General features: G+C 51.3%; 2 protein-coding genes across 3 annotated transcripts in view; one reads left to right on the top strand and one right to left on the bottom strand.

The window, feature by feature from the left end:
* The first annotated feature begins 364 nt into the window (after positions 1-364).
* Positions 365-1,213, top strand: GTSF1L (gametocyte specific factor 1 like). The gene is made up of 2 exons (XM_077952235.1): positions 365-961; positions 1,037-1,213. The coding sequence occupies exons 1-2, from the start codon at positions 683-685 to the stop codon at positions 1,127-1,129; spliced, it is 372 nt and encodes a 123-aa protein (XP_077808361.1). The 5' UTR covers positions 365-682; the 3' UTR covers positions 1,130-1,213.
* Positions 1,214-10,932: 9,719 nt separating this feature from the next.
* MYBL2 (MYB proto-oncogene like 2) overlaps positions 10,933-22,550 on the bottom strand; it is a 52,481-nt gene continuing 40,863 nt past the window's right edge. Inside the window, 6 exon segments of one of the 2 annotated variants that reach the window (NM_001265855.1) lie at positions 10,933-11,463; positions 12,083-12,232; positions 14,818-14,922; positions 16,342-16,455; positions 17,861-17,960; positions 22,236-22,375. In NM_001265855.1, coding sequence (NP_001252784.1) covers positions 11,335-11,463; positions 12,083-12,232; positions 14,818-14,922; positions 16,342-16,455; positions 17,861-17,960; positions 22,236-22,375 — 738 coding nt within the window. In that variant the 3' untranslated portion in view covers positions 10,933-11,334. 2 annotated transcript variants of the gene reach the window in all.

The following is a 22,550-nucleotide window of genomic DNA, read 5'->3' as shown; positions in this document are numbered from 1 at the left end:
ACATGGTGAAACCCCCGTCTCTACTAAAAATATAAAAATTAGCCAGGTGTGGTGGTACACGCCTGTAATCCCAGCTACTCAGGAGGCTGAGGCAGGAGAATTGCTTGAACCAGGAGGCGGAGGTTGCAGTGAGCCGAGATCGCACCACAGCACTCCAGTCTGGCAACAGAGTGAGACTCTGTTTCAAAAAAAAAAACAAACAAAAACAAATACGTACAGTTAAAAGACTTACGTCACAACATATATCCATGAATAATTTTAGATGGCAGCATTCCCCAAAGCCATCCACCCCTCCCAAGCAGTGCACAATAGCCTCTTCCTGATGACTTAGGCTGCCCATTGTGACCACAGGTGACTGTGGCTTGACATCACAGTGTATCCCTGAGTCAAGCAGCTGTGGTTTTTCAGCTCTTGCATCTGCTGTGTATAGATCTGTCTCAGGTGCCATTTGCTAACTCTGTTCTCTGTGTAGCTGCTTTTGACAGCTCCTCATCTCTCTTCTAATCCACCACTCATGGTCCTAGAGAACAGAGACCACAAGTTAAGACCTTCACCTACAGAATCCCAAGGGCCAACAGTGGGCAGAGGACAACTCCATCCTTCTTTCAAAAGGGCTTCTCCACAAAAAGCATTTCTGTTAGACTCTGAGCAGTGAGATACCCTGCTTCAAGAAGAATTTCTCATGGAGCCAGAAGCCTTTGAAATTTGCCCTTACGATCCTCACCACCGAATCCCACTCAGCAGATTCCAGTACCACCTAGCATCATGCAGGAGAAAGAACCCCAAGAAAGCCAAAAAGATGGCCATCTGCAAATACAACGCCTGCCACGTGGTCCCCATCAAAAAGCTGGAGGAACATGAGGCTGTTTGTGTCAACAGGAGCTCTGTGGAGGAAGAGGACACCGAGAACCCTCTGAAAGTTAGTCTTCCAAGTTCAGAGCAGAACGATGACCCCCAGCAGGTCTCACCCTGCCTTCCCAGTCCTGATATCTGGAATGTCGATGGCGCTAATTGCCAGCATATGTTTGTCCTTAAGACTTTTGTTCCCCAAAAGCTTGTTTGTGAAAATGACACAAAAGAGTCAGCGAGAGAGATCAGTCCCCAGAAGATCCTCAGACCAGGACAGTAAATGGCCAGCTGAGGAAAGAGCACACGTCTCGTAAATGCATGGAAGAACATGCAATGCATCAGAATAAAAGGCATACAAAGCAAAACTACCCTGGGCTACCTCTTTTTTTACCTGGCAGATTGGTAACTACCAAAAGGCTTAAAATACTCCGCTGGCAAAGGTAGGGCAAAACGGGCACTTTCATAACACTGGTAAGAACGTCAGTTGGTACAACCTCCACGGAGGGCTATTTGACAATAGCCATAAATATTATCAATACACATAGCCTTTGATCGAGCAATTCCACTTCCAGGCTTTATTCTGTAAATATAATCACACATGTGGAAAGTGAGCTAAGTACCAGCCTATTCACTGCAGCATTATTTGCAGCAGCAAAAAAGTTAGAAATGAGCCAGGTGTGTTGAATCACAGCTGTAGCCTGTTACTCTGGGGGCTGAGGTGAGAGGATCGCTTGAGTTCAGCCTGGGCAACATAGTGAGATCCTGTCTTAAACAACAAAAAGTCAAGTGACCTAAATATCCATTAAAAGGTCCTGATTAAAAATAAGTTATCCTGCAGCCATATAATAAAATAGTAAGACGCCTTGAAAAAAAGTGAGGAAGCTCTTTCTGTGTTGATATGGAAAGGTTGGGACACACTGTTGAGCTCAGAGGTCAGCAAACTTTTTCTGTAAAAGGCCAGATAGTAAATAGTTTAGCCTTTGCCAGCCATGCGGTGTGTGTTGCAACTACTCAGCCCTGCCACTGCAACACAAGAGCAGCCACATATAACATGTAAACAAATGAACAGAGGTTCCATTAAAATGACTTACAGCCACAGGTGCCAGGCTGGACTTGACTGGTGGGCCATGGTTTGCCAACCTCTAGTTTAACTGATAGAAACCAAGTCCAGGCCGGGCCCGGTGGCTCATGCCTGTAATCCCAGCACTTTGGGAGGCAAACGCGGGGGAAACACCTGAGGTGAGAAGTTCGAGGCCAGCCTGGCCAATACAGCAAAACCCATTTCTACTAAAAATACAAAACTTAGCCGGGCATGCAGCAGGGCCCTGTAATCCCAGCTACTCGGGAGGCTGAGGTAGGAGAATAGCTTGACCCAGGAGACGGAGGCTGCAGTTAGCCGAGATCACACCATTGCAATCCAGCCTGGGTGACAGAGCGAGACTTCATCTCAAAAAAAAAGAAAAAAAAAAGAAAAGAAACAAGTCCAGAACAGTCTATACAGTATGCCACCATTTGGGGAGAGTTGTGGGAGAAGACATGAATATGTATGTGCTTGCTTTCGCATAATATTTCTCTTTAAGGATACTCTAGAATGGAGATCTGCCCACAAAGCCTGAAATGTTTTTTAAACCTGTTGCCTAATGGAAATATTTGCTTGCCTCTTCACTAGACACTAATATTGGCTGCCTCCAGGGAAGACAACGGGGTGAATGTGGGGCAGGGAAGAGAGAGCCCTTCTTTACTATCGACTCTTTAGTATCTTTTACATGGGAATACATGTGAATATGTTAACTGGTCAAAAATTATATACTTTTTTAAACCGCAGATAGAAGACTTAAGTCTTTTGAAAGTTTTTCAGGAGGAAATCTTAACTGTTAAGTTTTGGTTTTTTGTTTGTTGAGACAGAGTCCTTGCTCTGGCTGGGAGAGTCCTCGCCCAGGCTGGTGTGCAGTGGCACAATCACAGCTCACTGTAGCCTCAACCTCTTAGGCTCAAGCAATCCTCTCATCGAAGCCTACCAAGTAGCTGGGACCACAGGTGTGCAACACCGTAACTGGCTAATTTTTCTATTTTTTGTAGAGATAGGGTCTCACTATGTTGCCTAGGCTCACTGATTTTTTTTTGTTTGTTTTTAAGTAATCATAACTTTGCCACCTGGCTGGCCCCTTCAAATGCTTACACGAGGTAACTATTAAAGACTTCTTGGGGGGAAAAAGTTCTGGATGACAGTGATTAATGAAGTGCATGAACTAGAGAACTGAAATAGGAGGAAAAAGTGATGTGGAGAATATATGTCTATAAACCAAAGGCCAATAGGACTGGGAAAACTTACTCTTCCTGAAACTCCCTGAATTGGGCCATGAGGGAGTGAGCCTGGCGGAAGCGCTACCCACAGGGGCTCTGTCAAGACACAGCAAGACAGAGCTGACATCTGTCACTATGTAGTGGCAGCCTGGAGCATTCTGTTGAGTATTCTGAAGGTAACCTCCAAGCTCCCAAAGGACAGCTGGCCAACAGGCAGTGGGGAAAGGCAGCCCCACCGACCCTGGGCAACAGGCAAGATTTGCAGGTTCATGTTGAGGGTTCCTGGCAAAGAGAGTGCCGTGGAAAAGCTATTGTGTTGGGGCAGAGGGTGCTCTCGCTGGCTGAGGAAGAGGAAAGAGGAGCTGTATTCAGATTAAGTGCCTTGCTGAAATAATTTCATTAAGTCCAGGCCACAACACTGAGGGGCAAGTATTTTTATTTCCAATATACAGATATGAAAAGTGAGTTTCAGAAAAGGTAAATAACGGCCGGGTGTGGTGGCTCACACCTGTAATTCCAGCACTTGAAGAGGCCAAAGCGGGCAGATCACCTAAGGTTAGGAGTTTGAGGCCAGCCTGGCCAACATGGCGAAACCCCATCTCTACTAAAAATACAAAAAAATTAGCTGGGCATGGTGGTGCACGCCTGTAATCCCAGCTACTCGGGAGGCTGAGGCAAGAGAATCACTTGAACTCGGGAGGCGGAGGTTGCAGTGAGCCGAGATCGCACCACTGCACCCCAGCCTGGGCGACAGAGCAGAACTCTGTCTCAAAAAAAAAAAAAAAAAAAAAAAAAAAAAAAAAAAAAAACCTAAATAATGTGCCTTGATTCACAAATAATGTGCCTTGGTTCTCATGGCAAGTGGCCTAATTGAATCCATTCGCAGCAATTCCACTCCTAGATATGTACAAACCCGATGTGCAAGAGAGTTCACCAAAACATGAGGATGAGAGGTACATAACAGTGCTAATTTTTTTTTTAATTTAAAAGTAAACTTTAATGTCAAAAATGCAAACTTGGAGAGGGCAGAGAGACCACACGCAAGGCTACCACTTCACACTTGGAGGGTTGCACAGCAGCCAGGTAAAGGTGCTCCTCACTTCCCAGACGGTGCGGCGGCCAGGGAGAGGCGTTTCTTACTTCCCAGACTGTGGGCTGGCTGGGCAGAGGTGCTAACAGCGCTATGTGTAATAGCCAGTCTGGAAGCAATCCACACTTCCTTTGAGATAATGGGTAAATTGTGGAAGTCACACAATGAAAAACTAAACAATATTGTATACTTCAAAATTAAGAAGAGTGAACTTTAAATGGTCTCACCACAAAAAAATAAGTCTGGGAGGTGATGGATACGTTAATTAGCTTGGTTTAATCATTCTACTATGTATATATAATCAAAACATCACATCATACCCCATAAACATACACAATTATTTGTCAATTAAAATTAAAATTGGCCAGGTGTGGTGGTTCATGCCTCTAATTCATCCCAGCCCCACTCTAGGAGGCTGAGGCAGGAGGATCATTTGAGCCCATGAGTTCAAGACCAGCCTGGGCAACACAGTGAGACCATGTCTGTATAGAAACATTTAAAAAAAATTAGCCAAGCGTGGTGGTGCACCTGCAGTCTCAGTTATTAGGGACACCCGAGGTTAAGGAAGATCACTTGAGCCCAGGATTTCAAGGCTAGAATAAGACCGCGTATAAAATATAAAAAATAAAATATATAAAATAAAACAAAATGGTCATGAGAATGAACAAATCGTAACTACCCAGATCTACTTGGATGAATCTCACACAATGTGAAATTCTGTTGACATAATATTTAATGAAAATAAAAAGGCAAAGCAAATCTGGTGTTTGATGTCAGGATGGCGGTTACCCTTCGCGGGGGGAGAGGGGGTTTCCAGTGCTGCTCTTATTCTGTTGTTTGATCTGGATGCTGGTTATGCGAGTCTGTCCACTTTGTGAAAACATATCCACAACCACTTGGATTCATGCACTCTTCTGTATGAATATTGCACTCCGATGGAAAGATTTTAACTGAACCTCTATCTAATGCTTATGGTTTTTTCTATGGCACCATACTCCTTCCCTGGCTGACAGGTATTGTCAGTGGCCGCTGCCATCACATGGGCTGCAGCAGGGAGGCACCTGTGTCAGGGAGGCACCGCGGGAGCTGCACACTGCGTGGATCTGGTGCTCCCCGGGTGCCACTGCAGCTGCCCAAATCTCAGCTGCAGACCCAGGCCTCCGGCTCCACACAGCAGGCAGGAACCTGCCCTCCTGGGCAGGGCTGCAGCTGCCCAAACTGCAACTGTGGATCCAAGCCTTCCTGTGCTCTTAGGAGGGGCTGGGAGTAGGCAAGATCTGCCCGCCTGGGTGCAGCTGCAGCCACCCGACTGGTAGCTGCAGAACTGGGCCTCCTGCTCCACAAAGCAGGCAGGAGCTGGGGACAAGTGGGAGCCCCGCCCCTTCCAAGTTGGCAGGGCGGGAGCTCCCTGGGTGCAGCTGCAGCGGCCCTCCCAGGTGCAGGACCTGGGCATCTCTGCAGCCTGCATTCTCGGGCGGGGAATGTTCCCCATCCCTGCAGGCTCAGGGGTATCTGCTCCTGCTGCCTGGTCTCTCTCCTCTGCCGGCATCTGCTCCAATCTGGGAGCTGAGTTAGCGCCGCACCCAGTGGGGGGCCATGAATGGCAGCAGGAGTCAGATTCCTGGGCAGAAGGGCGTGGGTCCCCAGTAAGGCCCCTCCTTCAGGCCAGGGAGGGCCTGAAGGCTGGGAGCCAGCTGCCAGTTCCGAGGACCAGAGTGGGGACTTGTGGTACCCCCTCCCTGCTGCCCATGGCCATCCATGCGGCAATCAGCATGCACTTCACCCCCTCTGAGGTCCACAAAAGCCCCGGGCCCAGCCAGAGCAGGAGAGAGGACAGAGGAAGGGATGCCCAGCTGCAGAGAGGAGCTACCCTCTCTGCTGATAACTGAAGAAAATGGGACAAACAGCAGCAGAGAGGAGCAACCTTCTCCAGGGCCTCCTCTCTGCTGAGAGTTGAACACTGCAGACCATCTGCCTACAGAGAGAAGCTACTCACTGCCGGTCTCCTGTGAACTGTTGTAACACTCAATAAAGCTTCTTTTAATCATGTTCACCTTCCATTTGTCTGTGTACCTCCTGGACACAGGACAAGAACTCGGGTAAAGGTGCCATCAGCCACAGATGTTTCTGACCAGAAAAGTGACACCTCAAAGATTCTATAACAGTATGACACAGAGGATGGCATGGAATGGGGCATATTAAAATGCCAGACTCGCTGTCCAGGACTGGGCTCAAGTCCTGACTTAACCACTTTCTACCATCTTCCCTCCCAGCACTCACCTGAAACAAGGGCACTAATTTCTCCTTTGCAAGGTATATTGTGTATAACACAGAAATGAGAAACTAACATGTAAAAACATACTAAGAAATAACATACTAAAAGCCCATGTTATCTGAGCACTGAGTATGTGCCATGTTCTTCCCAATCCCTTCAACAAGTCTGAAGTTGAAGGATTCTCCCTACTTTACAGCCAAGGAGCCAAGGCTCAGAGCAGTAAAGAGACACATAGCTCCCAAGAGCTAAGCTGGGTTTACACCCAAGTCTGTCTAATCCAAAGTAAGAGCTCTATCCAGGACTGCTCTTGGACCTGGGAGAGTGCCAGATGCCATGAGCCACATCTCTTCCCCAGTGCCTTCACCTCTGGGGAACAAGACACAGCTATGGTCACAATGGCTTTGAACTCCAGAATCCTTCCCTCCACTCATTTCCCACGAAGTTCCTGGAACCCTAGGTCTCCTGTTTCTCCCCAACCCTGTTGAGCCCATGGCTCAGTGTTCATTTTCCTCAGTGAGACACCAGGGTCTGCTCAGAAAGTGGCTAATTAAGACTCCCAAACTACTCCTGGCCTATCAAAACAGGCTTTTGGCCTGCTCCTGCCCCAGTCCCTGCCTTGCTGTGAGAAGCAGGACATGTTATCATTTATCCTGGACCACACAAGTACTCACATGTCCCAGTTCCTCATGCCAGCATCTGTATCAGTCAGCTTCTGCTGTGTAACAAACCATCCTCAATCTTAGGGCTTAAAGCAATACTGATTTATTATTCTCATGACTCTGTGATCAGCTGGGCAGTTCCTCCAGTCTGGGCCAGATCAGGTGAGGCTGGGTGGTTTAGAGTGGCCTTACTCACATGTCTGGAGTCTCAACCAGAACAGCTAGAATTCTCACCTCCTTCAGCAGATTCTCCCAGAGTCCCATAGGGGCAAAGCCAACCACATGACCCACTCAAGGGAATAGCTACAGGGAGCAGTGATTCCTTGGGAACCATTGCTGGAATAATCTACCGCAGTCTCTCTATCTGTGAGCCTCTCACCTCCAGGCCATGCTGGCCACCAGATGCCAGGCAACCATCCGGATCTTGCCAGAACACTCACCCTCTGCTTTTTTTTTTTGAGACAGTTTTGCTCTTGTTGCCCAGGCTGGAGTAAGTGCAATGGCGCGATCTCGGCTCACCGCAACCTCCGTCTCCTGGGTTCAAGCGATTCTTCTGCCTCAGCCTCCCGAGTAGCTGGGATTACAGTCATGCATCACCATGCCTGGCTAATTTTGTATTTTTAGAAGAGACGGGGTTTCTCTATGTTGGTCAGGCTGGTCTCAAAGTCCTGGCCTCAGATGATCCGCCCGCCTTGGCCTCCCAAAGTGCTGGGATTAAAGACGTGAGCCACCGCGCCCAGCCTCCCTCTCTGCCATCTTAACTAAGCCTCATCTTTCCCTCCTGCCTGTCCATCTCCCAGGCTGCCCACAGCGCCCCCACTCCTGTACTCCCATCCTGAACTCAGGCCCTCTGCCCCTCAGCACTATCTGGCTAACTCCCTCTTGCTTGCCACACTAGCCTGGGAAACACCAGGACTGGATCAATCCTCATGACCAAGTTCCCCAAACTCATGAACAGCAGCTGGGCCCCCAGCACCACCTGAGTGGCAACTAATCTGCCTTCCCATGTGGGCTCTCCCTCCCTGTCCCCACGATGGCCGGGAGCTGTGTCAAATCTGACTCCTCCCCATTTTCTCTGAGCAGATGACTGGTCTCACAGTACCCCCCACTTCACTTCAAAGTTCATGTTCTCTCTGGCACATGTTATACAAACTGGTTGGTTTATATCTGCTCTTTAGAATTTAAGCTCCATGGCTGGGCGTGGTGGCTTACGCCTGTAACCCCAGCACCTTGGAAGGCTGAGGCAGGCAGATCACGAGGTCAGGAGATCGAGACCATCCCGGCTAACACGATGAAACCCCGTCTCTACTAAAAATACGAAAATAATAATAATTAGCCTGTTGCTGTGGTAGGCACCTGTAGTCCCAGCTACTCGGGAGGCTGAGGCAGGAGACTGGCGTGAACCTGGGAGGCGCAGCTTGCAGTGAGCGGAGATGGTGCCACTGCACTCCAGCCTGGGCAACAGACCAAGACTCCGTCTCAAACAAAATAAAAATAAAAATAAAAATTTAAGCTCCATGAGAGTAAAGTGGTTTTTTGGTTTTTGTCTTTTGAGATAGGGTCTTGCTCTGTCACTCAGGCTGGAGTAGAGGCACAACCACAGCTCAAGAGATCCTCCCACCTCAGCTTCCTGACTGGCTGGGACTACAGGCCTGAGCCATCACACTCATCTAAGTTTTAAAAATTTTTTGTAGTGATGGGGTTTCACCATGTTGCCCAGGCTGGTCTCAAACTCCTAGGCTCAAGTGATCCTCCTACCTCAGCCTCCTAAACTGCTAAGATTACAGGCATGAGCCACCAAGCCTGGTTTCTGTCCTTTAACTGCTATTATCTTCAGCACTACAACTATGCCAGACATGTGGGGGCGGGGCTGGAGGGACCCTCAATAAGTGTGGTTTTGTTTTTGAGACAGGGTCTCACTCTGGTTGCCCAGGCTGGAGTGCAGTGGCATGATCTCGGCTCACTGCAGCCTCGACCTCCTGGGCCCAGGTGATTCTCCCACATCAAGGAGCTAGGACTAAAGGCACATACCACCATGCCCAGCTAATTTTTTGTATTTTTTTTTTTTCAGTAGACAGAGGGTTTCATGATGCTGCCCAAGCTGGTCTCAAACTCCTGGACTCAAGCAATTGGCCGCCTCGGCCTCCCAAAGTGTTGGGATTACAGGTATGAGCCACCATACCTGGCCTAGTAAGTATTTACTTAATGCATGAGCCAAAGAACAAGCCTACAGTGCAGAGCTCAGTGAGGATGGTATGTTAAGCTTGCAGTTACCTGCAGCTGCTCTGTTCTTTACAGACTCCTCCCTCTAGGACAGGAAAGGGCCTCAGGGCAGTCCCTAGGAATGAGCAAGACCTCAGGCAAGAGAGGGCATGGGGCACAAGCCCCTGGAGCCTCACAGGCCAGTCAGTTCAGAGTGTGGCCAGCCAACGCCCCGCATGTGAATCACCCACTGGTGGTTTGTTAAAAATCCCTTTTTCCAGGCTCCGCACCAGGTGCCTGACTCAGAGGGCCCAGGAATTTTCATCTTTAGCCTGCAGCGCACTGCATTTGAGTTTGACAAAGTTGTTCCACTGAGTCTTGGTGTGAGCTATAGGAGACAAAGTAACGCAGTCTCCATCCTCACCGTGGGTCATCCACCAATGCTGACAGCCCTGTGGTGGGGGGGGGGGGGCGACCAAGGCCTGTACGGAGTGGCCAGTGACACAGCCTGGGAAAGAAGTTGGGGAGGGGACGGGCTTCAGGCTGACAAATCACAAAAGCTCAGGGCGTGAGTTAGGTGTGGTTCATCCATGGAACCTGCAGGAGCATGTGGCCCCACACCACATGGGCTGCGTGGTGCAGGGTGGGAAGCGCAGAGCCCCCGCCCCTCCTCGGCTCTAGATCAAGAACTGAGACACTGCCAGGATCAAGCATGGCATCCCTGCGTGTGGATGGATGGGAGTAGAGGGACCGTAGGTGGGAGCTCAGCAGGGAGAAAGGGGTGTGTCTGAGACCAGACACATCTGAACTCTGGCACCCTAATTAACTCAGTCCCCACCTCTCTAGAGTAGGCCACATCTCTTGCCCCAGGTGAGGACCTGCCCCAAGTCCGCTCAACCTCTGCCCACAGGGATGGCCATGTGCCTGTCCCATGAAGCCTACTGCTGAAAACATCACTTCCTCATTTAGACGTTCTCAGACTTGGCATCTTCCCCTCTTCAAACCCCAGTGACTCTTCCCAACCACCGGCCAAGCACTGTGCTCTGTAGCCACAACCCTAGGGATTTAGGGCCACAAGAGGGTTCCAGCCCATCCTGGTCTCCTGCTCAGCCTTGGCCAACAGGGCTAGAGGGTTCTGCCTAGCTGCCTTCACCCTTCTTCCTTGCTTACCAGTCTGACCTGCGAGCCGGGCTCAGCTTGAGGCAGGGGCTTGTTAGTGGGCAGGTGAGCTACCCAAGGCCAAGGGCCAGGCAAGACCCTACTGCACCAACCCATCGTCCTCCTCTGCCCCCAGTCTCTGCCCACCCTTACCCCACCCCATGGCTAATAGTACTCAGAGCTTTGCAGAGATGCCCACTGGGTGCAGAGATGAGAGAAACTGCTCCCAGCTCACTGGGCCTCTCTGTGGAAACAGGGTCAAGGGCCCAGGCCTGGGCTGTGCAGATAAGGCTGGCCTCTGAGAATGAGCATTCAGGTCCCTATATCCCAGAAAGGAAGGCCCATGGGCCACCAGGGAACCATGAGCAGGGCCCAGTAGAGAGGCAGAGTCCAGACCAGCACAGAGAAAGGCAATTTTATTCTTCCAAAAAAATGCACCAGGAGAGGGTGAGCACAGGAACACCCTTGGCCACATCCCCCATCCTAAGCAGGGTCTGAGATGAGGCCAGGCCTGACCTGGGCTTCGGAGAAGCTGACTGGGCTCCCTGTGGCCTTGGGGAGGGAACCAGGCAGACCTGGGAGTGGGACTTTGTTGTTAGCACCAGGAGCCGCCCGCAGCTGGGCTCGGCGACAGGGCAGCGCATGGCCCTGTTGCCTCCACCTGAGAGTCTGGGGAGGGGCTGGTGGCAGAAGGCTCCCTGCAGGAGGTCACCTGAATGACTCTCAGATTCACAGACCCCCTACGCCCCCCTCAACCCCTGTAAACATGAGAATGGGCTCGTGACACCCCCAGCACCTCAGGACAAGATGAGGGTCCGAGATGTGTGACTGGGCTTCAGGCGGCCCAGGAGCTGCCGGGCTTTCTCCTGCATGAAGAGCTGGTCCCTGGTCCCCCCGCAGGCCACCGTCTTCCAGGCACTGGACATCTGGGAGAAGGTGAGAGGGTTACCATCCAGGTAGGGACTATGTGTTCCCAACAGACCCTGGTGATCCTGGCCAGACAGGTGGAGTTATAAGCCTCCCTCCCCAGAAGCCAGAACCTTCTTATTCTCTCTTCACATTCCCTGTGACCCTGGACAAGTCACTTCCTGGCTGTGGGCTTCCTCAACTGTAAGCAGGAAGCTGGACAAGGAGACATGGCCATGCACTGCCCCGCTGCCGTGCAGCACCAGCCTCTCAAGGAGAAGCCACAGCCAGAAGGCGGGTGAGAAGGAGCAGCTGAGACGGGTCAGCAGCCTGAGGCCAGCCCCTGCCTGAGGACAGACATGTACTAAGCAAACCAAATGCAGAATAATGATTTGGTTACAAGTAAAACCCAGGTCACAAAAGAGAGAATGGCAGAATGGGGGTGTCTCTACAGTATGTGGGGTCAGGGAAGGCTTCCCTCTGAGGAAGCAGCATTGAGACTGAGATCAGAGAGTAAGTTAAGCAAACGTAGCCATAGGAAATGACAGGAAGAGCACCCAGGCAGAGGAACAGCCTATGCAAAGGCCCTGAGCTAAGAAGGCAGGCACTGCAGGACGCCCAGGGATGGCCAGCACTCACAGGGGCAGGTGTCAGGAAGTGGCTTCGGGGCTTCTGGGCCACTGCTGCCTTCTCTGGCTTGGCCTGCAAGAAGCCCTGGTTGAGCAGGCTGTTGTCTTCTTTGATACCTGACAGGGTAAGGCTGGAGGAGTTTGAAGGGGCAGTTGTCGGCTGAAACCAAAACCAAGGAGTCACCATTTTGCCAGAAGGTGTGAGAGGCAAGAAAAAAACCCACAATCCCACCCCAGCACCACCACCTGGGTGCTGAAAGAGGATGCACACTTTTCCAAGCCTCAGTTTCTACTTTCAGATGGGGAGTTTACGTGAGCTTAATCTTACTTTATACTTAGAAGATTAAGCAAGGAGCCAGGTGTGGTGGCTCACGCCTGTAATCCCAGCACTTTGGGAGGCTGAGGCGGGCGGATCACGAGGTCAAGAATTGAGACCATCCTGGCCAACATGGTGAAACCCCATCTCTACTAAAAATACAAAAATTAGCTGGGTGTGGTGGCATGCGCCTGTAGTCCCAGCTACTTGGGAGGCTGAGGCAGGAGAAAGGCGTGAACCTGGGATGAGATAGAGCTTGCAGTGAGCTGAGACTGCACCACTGCACTCCAGCCTGGGCAACAGAGCAAGACTCTGTCTCCCCCAAAAAACAAACAAACAAACAAACAAAAAAACACAAAGATTATGCAAATAACTTAATCTTGTTCTAAATAACTTTCTTACTTAAAAAAAAAAAAAAAATCGCACCGGGCGCGGTGGCTCAAGCCTGTAATCCCAGCACTTTGGGAGGCCGAGACGGGCGGATCACGAGGTCAGGAGATCGAGACCATACTGGCTAACACGGTGAAACCCCGTCTCTACTAAAAAATACAAAAAATTAGCCGGGCAAGGTGGCGGGCGCCTGTAGTCCCAGCTACTTGGGAGGCTGAGGCAGGAGAATGGCGTGAACCCGGGAGGCGGAGCTTGCAGTGAGCTGAGATCCGGCCACTGCACTCCAGCCTGGGGCACAGAGCAAGACTCCGTCTCAAAAAAAAAAAAAAAAAAAAAAAAAGAAATACAAAAAACTAGCCAGGCGAGGTGGCGGGCGCCTGCAGTCCCAGCTACTCCGGAGGCTGAGGCAGGAGAATGGCGTAAACCCGGGAAGCGGAGCTTGCAGTGAGCTGAGATCCAGCCACTGCACTCCAGCCTGGGCGACGGAGCGAGACTCCGCCTCAAAAAAAAAAAAAATCAAGTAATCAAGTAAAGAAACATCTGTGTGCGTTTCAGAGCCTGATTCAGTGATGTGTCTTGAGGCACAGTCAGGCACTTGCGGGCGCATCAGCCCTGGGATGGGTGCTGTGCAGTCCCCAGGCCATAATAACATAATTGATAAATGTGGAGTATTATTGAGCATTGTCGAGTAATAACATACTCAATAATGTTGCCTCCGTCACATCAAGCCTCAGGAACCAAAGCTGTTCCTAGTTTTCCTGGGACCAGAAACATCCACAAGCATCATAAAGATGCAGCTTCAACCCCAAGCACAGCAGAGCTGCACGAAGTCCCTCCCATGCCTTTCCAGCCTCTGTGGCCTGCCTGGCACTGTACCCTCCTGACTTAGGCTTGGCACCCCTTTTATAGGCTTGTAACTGGGGCTCAGGGAACCTTAAAAATCCCAGAGAGCAGCAATGGTGCCAGGCTCAAACCCAGGCCCGCCTGACTCAATCTGTGCTGTTCACTCCCTGCAGTGACGTTTTTTCTTTGCAGTAATCTGACTGCAGGTCCTGTCAAGGACCCCTAGCCAGGACAAGGTTTCTCTGCAAGGATCGTGAGGGCAGCAGTCTACTTCAAAGATCAGGCAACCCTTAACCTTTGTTCATGATGCCGCCGTGCCTCTCACTGCCTCCCCACTCTGAGCCAGGGCAAGCCAACTCACCCCATTGTTAGCAGAGGGATCAGCCGCACACCATGGCTTCTGGGGACCCAGGCTCTGCACAGGCAACAACCCCCTTTCCGAGGTCGACCTGACTGTAGCACCGGGCACAGCAAGTGCACTGGCCTGGGGGCCGTATAGCACCCATCCCAGGGCTGCTGCACCCAAGTGCCTGGCTGTACCTTAAGACACATCACTAGGCCAGGCACGGTGACTCACGCCTGTAATCCCAGCAGTTTGGGAGGCCAAGTCAGGCCGATCATCTGAGGTTGGGAGTTTGAGACCAGCCTGATCAACGTGGAGAAACCCCATCTCTACTAAAAATACAAAATTAGCCAGGTGTGGTGGTGCATGCCCGTAATCCCAGCTACTTGGGAGACTGAGGCAGGAGAACCACTTGAACTTGGGAGGCGGAGGTTGCAGTAAGCTGAGATGGCGCCATTGCACTCCAGCCTGGGCAAGAAGAGCGAAACTCTCTGACTCAAAAAAAAAAAAAAAAAAAAGACACATCACTGACCCTTTCTGGGAAGGAGCTGGAGACTGAGACGCATGGTTTTAAACATGTCCTAGCCACACACCTCTGCCAAACAAAACCTTCTGTGAGAGACAAGCAGAGCTGCTGACTGAAGCCAGCAGTGGGTGCCCAGACCCACCCTCCCTGACAGCCCCTCCCCGCAGAACCCAGCGTTCCAGAAGCCCAGCTGGAGAGCCACTAGACTAACTCCACCTTCAGGGTCCTCTCCAAAACTCAACAGTTCCAAGGGGCAGAAGCCTTCCAAGGAGACCTCATTCTCCTGGGGGCAGCTCTGGAGTGGGGTAGGGGTGGGCAAACCCTTACCAAGGAGAGAGACTTAGGCAGTGTGGACATCATCAGCTTCACATCCTCATCCACAATGTCAAGAGCCAGAGACTTCCGGACTTTCTTGATGGGGCTCCGCCGCAGCTGGGGGTCAGCAGATAGAAGGGGGTTAGTGTGGGTGTCAGGATTCCCCATGGTCAGCGCCTGGATAGTCATGGCCATGGATGGTCACAAAACCAGGCCCTGCTGCAGTGCAGACTTGGAGCAAGGCCCAGCTAGCGGGAATCTGGTGTTAGAAGAATGGGGGGGCGGGGTGCTGGGAAAGTTAGGCCCTATGGCCCCATTACAGACTCTGTACCTAAGGTAGACCCTGTCCTGCCAGGTGCTGCAACAGTGAGCAGTGAACACAGCATGAACCTCCACCACAAAGTGACTTGCTCTCACCCCGAATGGACCAGACACAGCCCCTCAAACAGGCCCAGCAGAGAATCATCCCAGTAACACCTAAAATACCACCCACAGGCCAGTAATATGGGAACACAAATCGCTTGAGACAAGCCCCTCTTCAAACGCCTAATACAAGCAAGGAATGTCCCATCCCTAACCATGCACCTCACAGAAGCAGGTCCAGGGTCTGCTCCGATACCAGGGAGCAGCTCTGAGAGTCACACCCCACCCCTCCACCCAACAGTGCACCCAGCAGGGGCTGCTACGTCTCACAACCACCATCCCCACCAAGGAGAGGCCAGGGAGGGCCCTGGAGTCAAGGGTCCAAGTTCTCTCCACCTGCACATGGGGTGCCAGCTCAGGCAAGTCCCGCCCAGGCTGACCGCCTACCTCTCCTCCTTACCTAACACCCTGTACATCCCACTGTTCCCAGCTCTCCCTTGAGGAGAGCAGTCTGGGAAAAAAGAGGAGCACAAGAAGACTCAAAGGGATCACGCACTGTCACGAAAGCTAACAACACAGTGGCAGGAAGGCTGGCATAGAATGGAGGCTTGGGACAGTCCCTTCCCTGCCCCCCTGCCCAGGAATCCCTGCAGACTCCACCTCACCTGAACCTATTCCCCCCACCCCCAGCTCATGCAGCCTGACACTCAGCCCAGCGCTGCCTGGCCTGGCTGGTTCGTCTCGACCGCCCTGCCTCCATTCAAAGGATTCCCTTGGAACCTCCCTTTCTGCAGCCCTTGGTACCCTGTGAATTTAGTCATGGTGTGTCTGTCTAGCATCTGTCTCTGCCCCCGAACACTAAGGGGAGATCCAGTATGGGTCTTAATCGCTGCTCCATCCACGACATCCAGCCCAGCCCCACTTGAGCAGGGTCCGAACACAATGTTGGATAAGTAAGTGAATCCTTCAAAGGGGAGCAGGGGAGGGTCCCAGAGACACTGTCCTTATCTTGTCAGTTTCCTTGACAACCACCGTGAGAAAGGGGGCAAAGGGGACATGCTGCACCCCCATTCTCCCCAGCGCCTCACTTTCTACAACCTGTCCCCAGATGCCTCCCCCATGCCACGGCTCCAACTCCCCCTGCCCAGGCTCTCCCACCCCGACCCCACTCACCCCAGGCTTCCTCTTCTGCTTCTCAGACCTGACGTCATCCTCGATGATGAGTTCGATGCCAGCCTCAGAGCGCAGCACCTCCTTCAAGTCCTCCTCCAGGTGTGGGGTCTGCGGCTGTGGGTAGGTGCGGGGCAGCCCATGTGAGGCACCACACTCGGGCTGTCTGTGTGTGGGACAGTGGGGCCAACCCAGCTGCAACTGGGCTGTCCTGGGTAAGGCACGAAGAAGGCCTGACGCCAGGATGCAGATCTCACATACACCACTCACAACCACTAACTGCTGCCTTGGACAAGCAGCTGATGACCTTGATTCCCGCGGGCCTGCCATGGCTGGGAGCAGCCCAGAGACACACAGTAACCCTCACACAGCCCTGTGCAATAACTGTCATCTTACGCAGGTAGAAACAGAGGCTCAGAGATCAAGAGCCCGGCACATAGTCACACAGCTGCTGAATTAGGACCCCGACGGCTCAAAGCCCAGGCTCACTCAACCCTTTGTTCCACACTAATGGGGGCTCTCAAATCCATTTCCTTCTCTCAGGCCTGGGGGTACCAAGGACCTCTCCAGCTTCAGGCAACAGAGAACAGGGGAGGGAGAGTGCTACTAAGAGTGAAAGGTGTGAAGCACAGCAACTCCTCAGAAGTCACCCGAAAAGCCCCTGCAAACTTTAATTGCAGCTGCCAAGGTCATGAGATTTGCCCTCACACCTGTTTGGAGAGCACGCAGATACTTTAGTAGAGGAGCTGAACCTCCACTGCAACAGGAAAGGAGCACTAACTGTGCCTCTCCTCGGCCCATGCAGCATGGTCCGTGGAAAGTCTGCTTGACTCAGAATCAGTTCCATGGCAGGCCCAGGGGAGCCTCAGCTCCCAGCCACCCTTGGGCTTCATAGGAGGCTCCACGCAGTGGAGACAGAGGGCAGGGGGACCAACTGCAGACCTTGTTCACAGTCCAGTGCCTCCACAACCCTCCACCGATTTCTAAAACACCTATGTGTTTCAGAAAGCCCAAGGTGCCAACTCCTGTTTTCACAGAGAAAACACAACCATCCCATCACTGGGAAGAGCAGGGGAGAAGTGCAGCCTGCACACTGTGGGAAAGACGTCCCTGGGGCTTTCCAGTGCTCTGTAGAGAACTGGGAGTTGGTCAGAAGACAGGCCAGAGCAGCAATTTGCCACTTCTCTGAACTAGGCACAGTGCTTATCTTTGCCTGAAAGTGTTTGAGTTATTTGTATTTCACATCAGTCTCCCCCATCCTGAGGCTGAGTGTCACAGGATACCCCCATGTCTCCAGCACTAGCCAGAGCCTGCTTGCACACTCAGGTGCTCAGGAGCAGTCGGAGGAAGTGACAAGGAGCAGCCTCAGCTTCCCCATTTATACTACCAGGATCTCCGCATCTTCTCAGGAGGAAGAATCAAGGGAGACCTCAGAGGGAAGCGTCCTGTGGACTGAACATGGTTGGATGAACCCAAGGGATCCCACTGGGCAGAGATCCACGGCAGTGACCACACCACGTACCAGGGGCTTCAGGGGTCCGTACTTCTCCAGGGCATTCTTGAATGGGGTTGGTGTGTGGGGAGTGTTGTCCATGGAGTACTTCTGATCTGGGGTTACAAACCTGCCAGGGGCCAGAGCAGGGGAATTAGTGACAGGACAGGGGCCGACGCCAGGCACTCTGCTGCCCTGGCTCCACCTTCCCCCAATGTGACCTTTGGCCCAGCACAAGTTCTCTTCCCATCCCTCTCTCCACCCTGCAGGTCAAAGTCAGGGGCTCGGGGGAAACAGAAGGAAAAGGGGAGTCTAAGAGGGGCCAGGAGCTCCAGACGGGTGGCAGATAGCTGAGAATGCTGTTCAGTCACGGTCCAGACTTGGGACTTTCCAGAAAACAAGGCAGCCCATGGCCACACTTCAGGAACAGTGAGAGGGGCACGGAGCAAGGTGGGAACCCAGGAAGATCCCATCCTGCCCAGCTCTCCCTGGACAGCCTGTGTGAGAAGGATGGCAGCAGCACACTGAGGGAAAGGAGGGGCGAGAGGTGAGGCCAGCATCTTCCCAGGTCTCCTGAGAGTTCACCAAGGTGATGGACATGCGGAGGAAACCCTTCAGCAGAGCACAGAAAAAACTCAGGATGGTCTGGTCCAGAAGCAGAACTGTAAGATACTTCTATGAGATGTGGACCCACCATGGGTGATTTCCGCCTGCCCCTGGAGCAGGGGGACAGAAGAGGCACCTCACACCCCAGAGCACCAGGGCTGGCGATATGCGGCAGGGCCAGGCTGGCTGTGGGCAAATGTCAGCTCTGAAGGAAGCTACCAGGTTCCACAAACATGAGCCCTTGTGCTAGTATGTGACCCTAGTCACCTGGAGATGCCACCATGGCTGACTCTCATGGCATAACCAAGGCACTTAGAGGATGAGAGAAAAGCCCAGGTAGCCAGGGACTCAGGTCATGAGGCCAACTCCTAGAGACAGCAGCCTGGGGCCTGGACGCCTCCACTTCCCGCAACTGGCCAGCCACTCCATGGGGGGATAAAAAAACTAGTACAAGTGCAGACCATTCTTTTCTTCCTTCCTCAGGACCTAGAGATCAGGCAGGGATCCACAGTTTCTTCCCAAACCCTTGTTATCCCCCATCTGGGACACACAGAGATCCCCCTCTGTAAGGAAGAGCGAAGACAGGTAAGCACAGGTCAAATGTACACATCTTACAGTTCAAACCATAGCTCACAGGGGTGAATCTGAGCCACTCAAGCATCTCCATGGGACAATGGAGTTTCTGAGGAACATTAGAAAGTTCCAGAACCCCTCTAATTCGTGGCATCAACAAGGACTAAAAGCCCACACATGGCCAAAGGCGGTGGTTCACACCTGTAATCCTAACACTCTAGGATTAGTGTTAGGCTAACAGGAGAGGATCACTTGAGGCCAGGAGTTCAAGAACAGCCTGGGTAACACAGAGAGACTCCATCTCTACTAAAAATAAAAAAATCAGCCAGCCACGGTGGTGCTTGTAGTCCCAACTACTCCAGAGACTATGGGAGGAGGGCCACTCAAGCCCGGAATTCGAGGCTACAGTGAGCCATGATTACACCACTGCACTCCAGCCTAGGTGACTAAGAGAGACCTTGTCTCGGAAAAAAAAGAAAGAAAAAAGTGTATATACACACATTAGAAAACTCAGGGAGAGGCCGGGCCTGGTGACTCACCCCTGTAATGCCAGCATTTTAGGAGGCTGAGGCGGAAGGATTGCCTGAGTCCCAGAGTTCAAGACTAGCCTGGGCAACACAGTGAGACCCTGTCTCTCCAAAAAACAAGAAAATTAGCCAGGCATGGTGGTGCACACCTGAGGTCTCTGCTAGTTAGGAGGCTGAGGTGGGAGGATCGCTTGAGCCTGGGAGGTAGAAGCTACAGTGGGCCATGATCAGACCACTGCATTCAACCTTGGGGACAGAGCAAGACTATCTCAAAAAGAAACCTCAGGGAGGCAGGGAGGCTGACTTGAAAAGGGAATTCGAAAGATTGCTTGGAGATAAAACACGCAGCTCTGTACGTCAGAGAACTCAGCAAGTTAGAAACCACAGACAACCAAACTGGTGAATCAGAAAACAATCCCATCATGTTCTTGGCAGATTAAGGATATGGCTCAAGATGGCGAAGAGGAGTATGAAGACGAAAAAGACACAGATCAATCCAGCCTATATAGGAAGGAATTCGTAAGGTAGGAGAAGGGGCAGACAGGAAAAGAAAAACTAAAGAAATAAACACTTCCTCAGCTCAAGGTTTGAATCTTTAGTCTGATATGAAAGCCAGGGAGGAAAAAAATAGAGAAATAACCACACCACCATACAGCCTGGCAAATTTGAGGGATAACTAAAGAGACTCTGTACAAAAGAATAACAGCTGGATTACAGCTCACTCCTATAACACCAGCACTTTGGGAGGCCAAGGCAGGCCATTTGAGTCAGGAGTTAGAGATCAGCCTGGCCAACATGGTGAAACCCCATCTCTACAAAAAAAATAGAAAAATTAGCAAAAACTATAAAAATTAGAATTCACCAGCAGGCCCACACTACATGGTTAAAGGATGGCCTTCAGAAGGAATAAGATGGACATATGGATCTAAAGAGGAATGAATACTGGAGATGCTTCTTCCTATAGAAAAAAGGAGTTGGAGGGAGGCAGCAAATGAGGCCACATGGATAAGAAAGAAAGGGAGAGAGAGAAGTATCAATGCCTTTGTAGTGACAGCATCTCTGTTTAAGGGCTTAGATCCAAAGTCCAGGATTCTGGTTTGAATGGACAATCATTTATCACGAAACCTATCTAAGTCACACTTCAGATCAACTCTTTAGAGATGGATTTCTTTTCTCTTTCTTTAACAACAACAACAACAACAAAAACTAGAAAGAGGGTCACGCTCTGTCACCTAGGCTGGAGTGCAGTAGTCAACCATAGCTCACTGCAGCTTCAAACTCCTGGGCTCAAGCAATCCTCCCACTTCAGCCTCCCGAGTAGCTGGGACTACAGGCACACACCACCATGTCCAGCTAATTAAAAAAAATTTTTTTGGTTGGGAGCGGTGGCTCACACATGTAATCCCAGCACTTTGGGAAGCCGAGGTGGATGGATCACATAGTCAGGAGTTTGAGACCAGCCTGACCAACATGGTGAAACCCTGTTTCTACTAAAAATACAAAAATTAGCCAGGTGTGGTGGCTCACACCTGTAATCCCAGCTACTCAGGAGGCTGAGGCAGGAGAACCACTTGAACCTGGGAGGCGGAGGTTGCAGTGAGCTGAGATTGCGTCACTGCCCTCCAGCCTGGGTGACAAAGCAAGACTCCATCTCAAAAATAAATAAAAATTTTCTTTTTCTTTTTTTTGGATAGACAGTGTCTCCCTATATTGCCCAGACTGGTCTTAAACCCCTAGTCTCAAGTGATCCTCCCACCTCAGCCTCCCAAGTGCTGGGATTACAAGTGTGAGCCACTGAGCCGGACTTTGGAGAATGATTTCTGACTAAGGGAGTCACAGATCTTTTCCTGAAATTATATCATTATCAGGGCTAAAATTCCTGAGCTGACTTCTGAATCACAAAATAATGATTTCCTCCTCCAGCTAATGTATCAAGCAGGGGAATAGTTAAGCAACTCTCTCTACCTGGAATTTAGAATCATGATGACTCGAGGAAGTCAATTTATTGTAAAAGCACTTCCATAAAAGCAGGCTGTCGAGCAACGTGCACAGGCTTCCAGACAGAAAACGCCGTGCTCCGTAAGCTCAGAGGAGAGGAATGCAGCCTCCAGTCCAGATGGAGGGACTGGGGCACTTCCGCCTTGCACATAAGGCTGCTCAAACACAGAGAATTTGCACTTGAAACCTTAGGAAGGGGAAGAGATTATGTTTTTCAGGCTAATATGGACTCTGTCTGTTCCTGAGACAGAAAATTATCAAATGAGGGTCAAGTGCAGTAGCTCACGCCTGTAATCCCAGCGTTTTGGGAGGCTGTGGCAGGATCACTTTAAGGCCAGTTCAAAACCAGCCCAGATAAAGTAGCAAGACCTCACCTCTTAAAAAATTTTATTAGATGAGCATGGTGGCATGCACCTAGCGTCCCAGCTACTCAGGAGGCTGAGGCAGGAGGACCACAAAAAAGGAAACTATCAAATTAAAAAATAACAAATGAGGAAAAGCACAGGTGGAGCCCCAGACTATACTGACAAAAATGATAAATCGTGGTGGCCAGAAAGGAGAGGCCTTTCTTCAAACAGTCTCCAGTGTTATTCCAAGGGTGTCCCCTCCCACTGTTCTACCAGCTTGAGTGGTCCTCAAGCCCACGGTCTCATGTTGCTGAGGGAGAGGACGGCGAAGGTGGGGGGCATTACAGCACTCACGCAGCATGTTTCTGGTGCAGGGGTGTCTTGTCCCGGTGCAGTGGTGTGGTGACCACCACCTTCTGGCTACACACTGGGGTGGATGTCAGCGAGGGGCTCTCCAGCTCCAATGTGTCCTGTTTGTTCCAGAAGTTCAGAAACTGCCAAAGAAGAGAGAGGGAACAAGACAAAATGATCACCTGCATGTGGATTCCTGAGACCTCAGGGGGTCATGGGTAGAGATCCTTGAGCTCCTCCCCCAAAACGTCTGCTCTCTGATACTGAGGTCCCCTCCTGACCATCAGACACCAGAGAACAAAGACTGGGACAGATCGA

Source organism: Macaca mulatta, chromosome 10 (assembly GCF_049350105.2).
Source record: "Macaca mulatta isolate MMU2019108-1 chromosome 10, T2T-MMU8v2.0, whole genome shotgun sequence".
Lineage (NCBI taxonomy): Eukaryota > Metazoa > Chordata > Mammalia > Primates > Cercopithecidae > Macaca > Macaca mulatta.
This window is presented reverse-complemented; position numbering and strand designations above follow the sequence as displayed.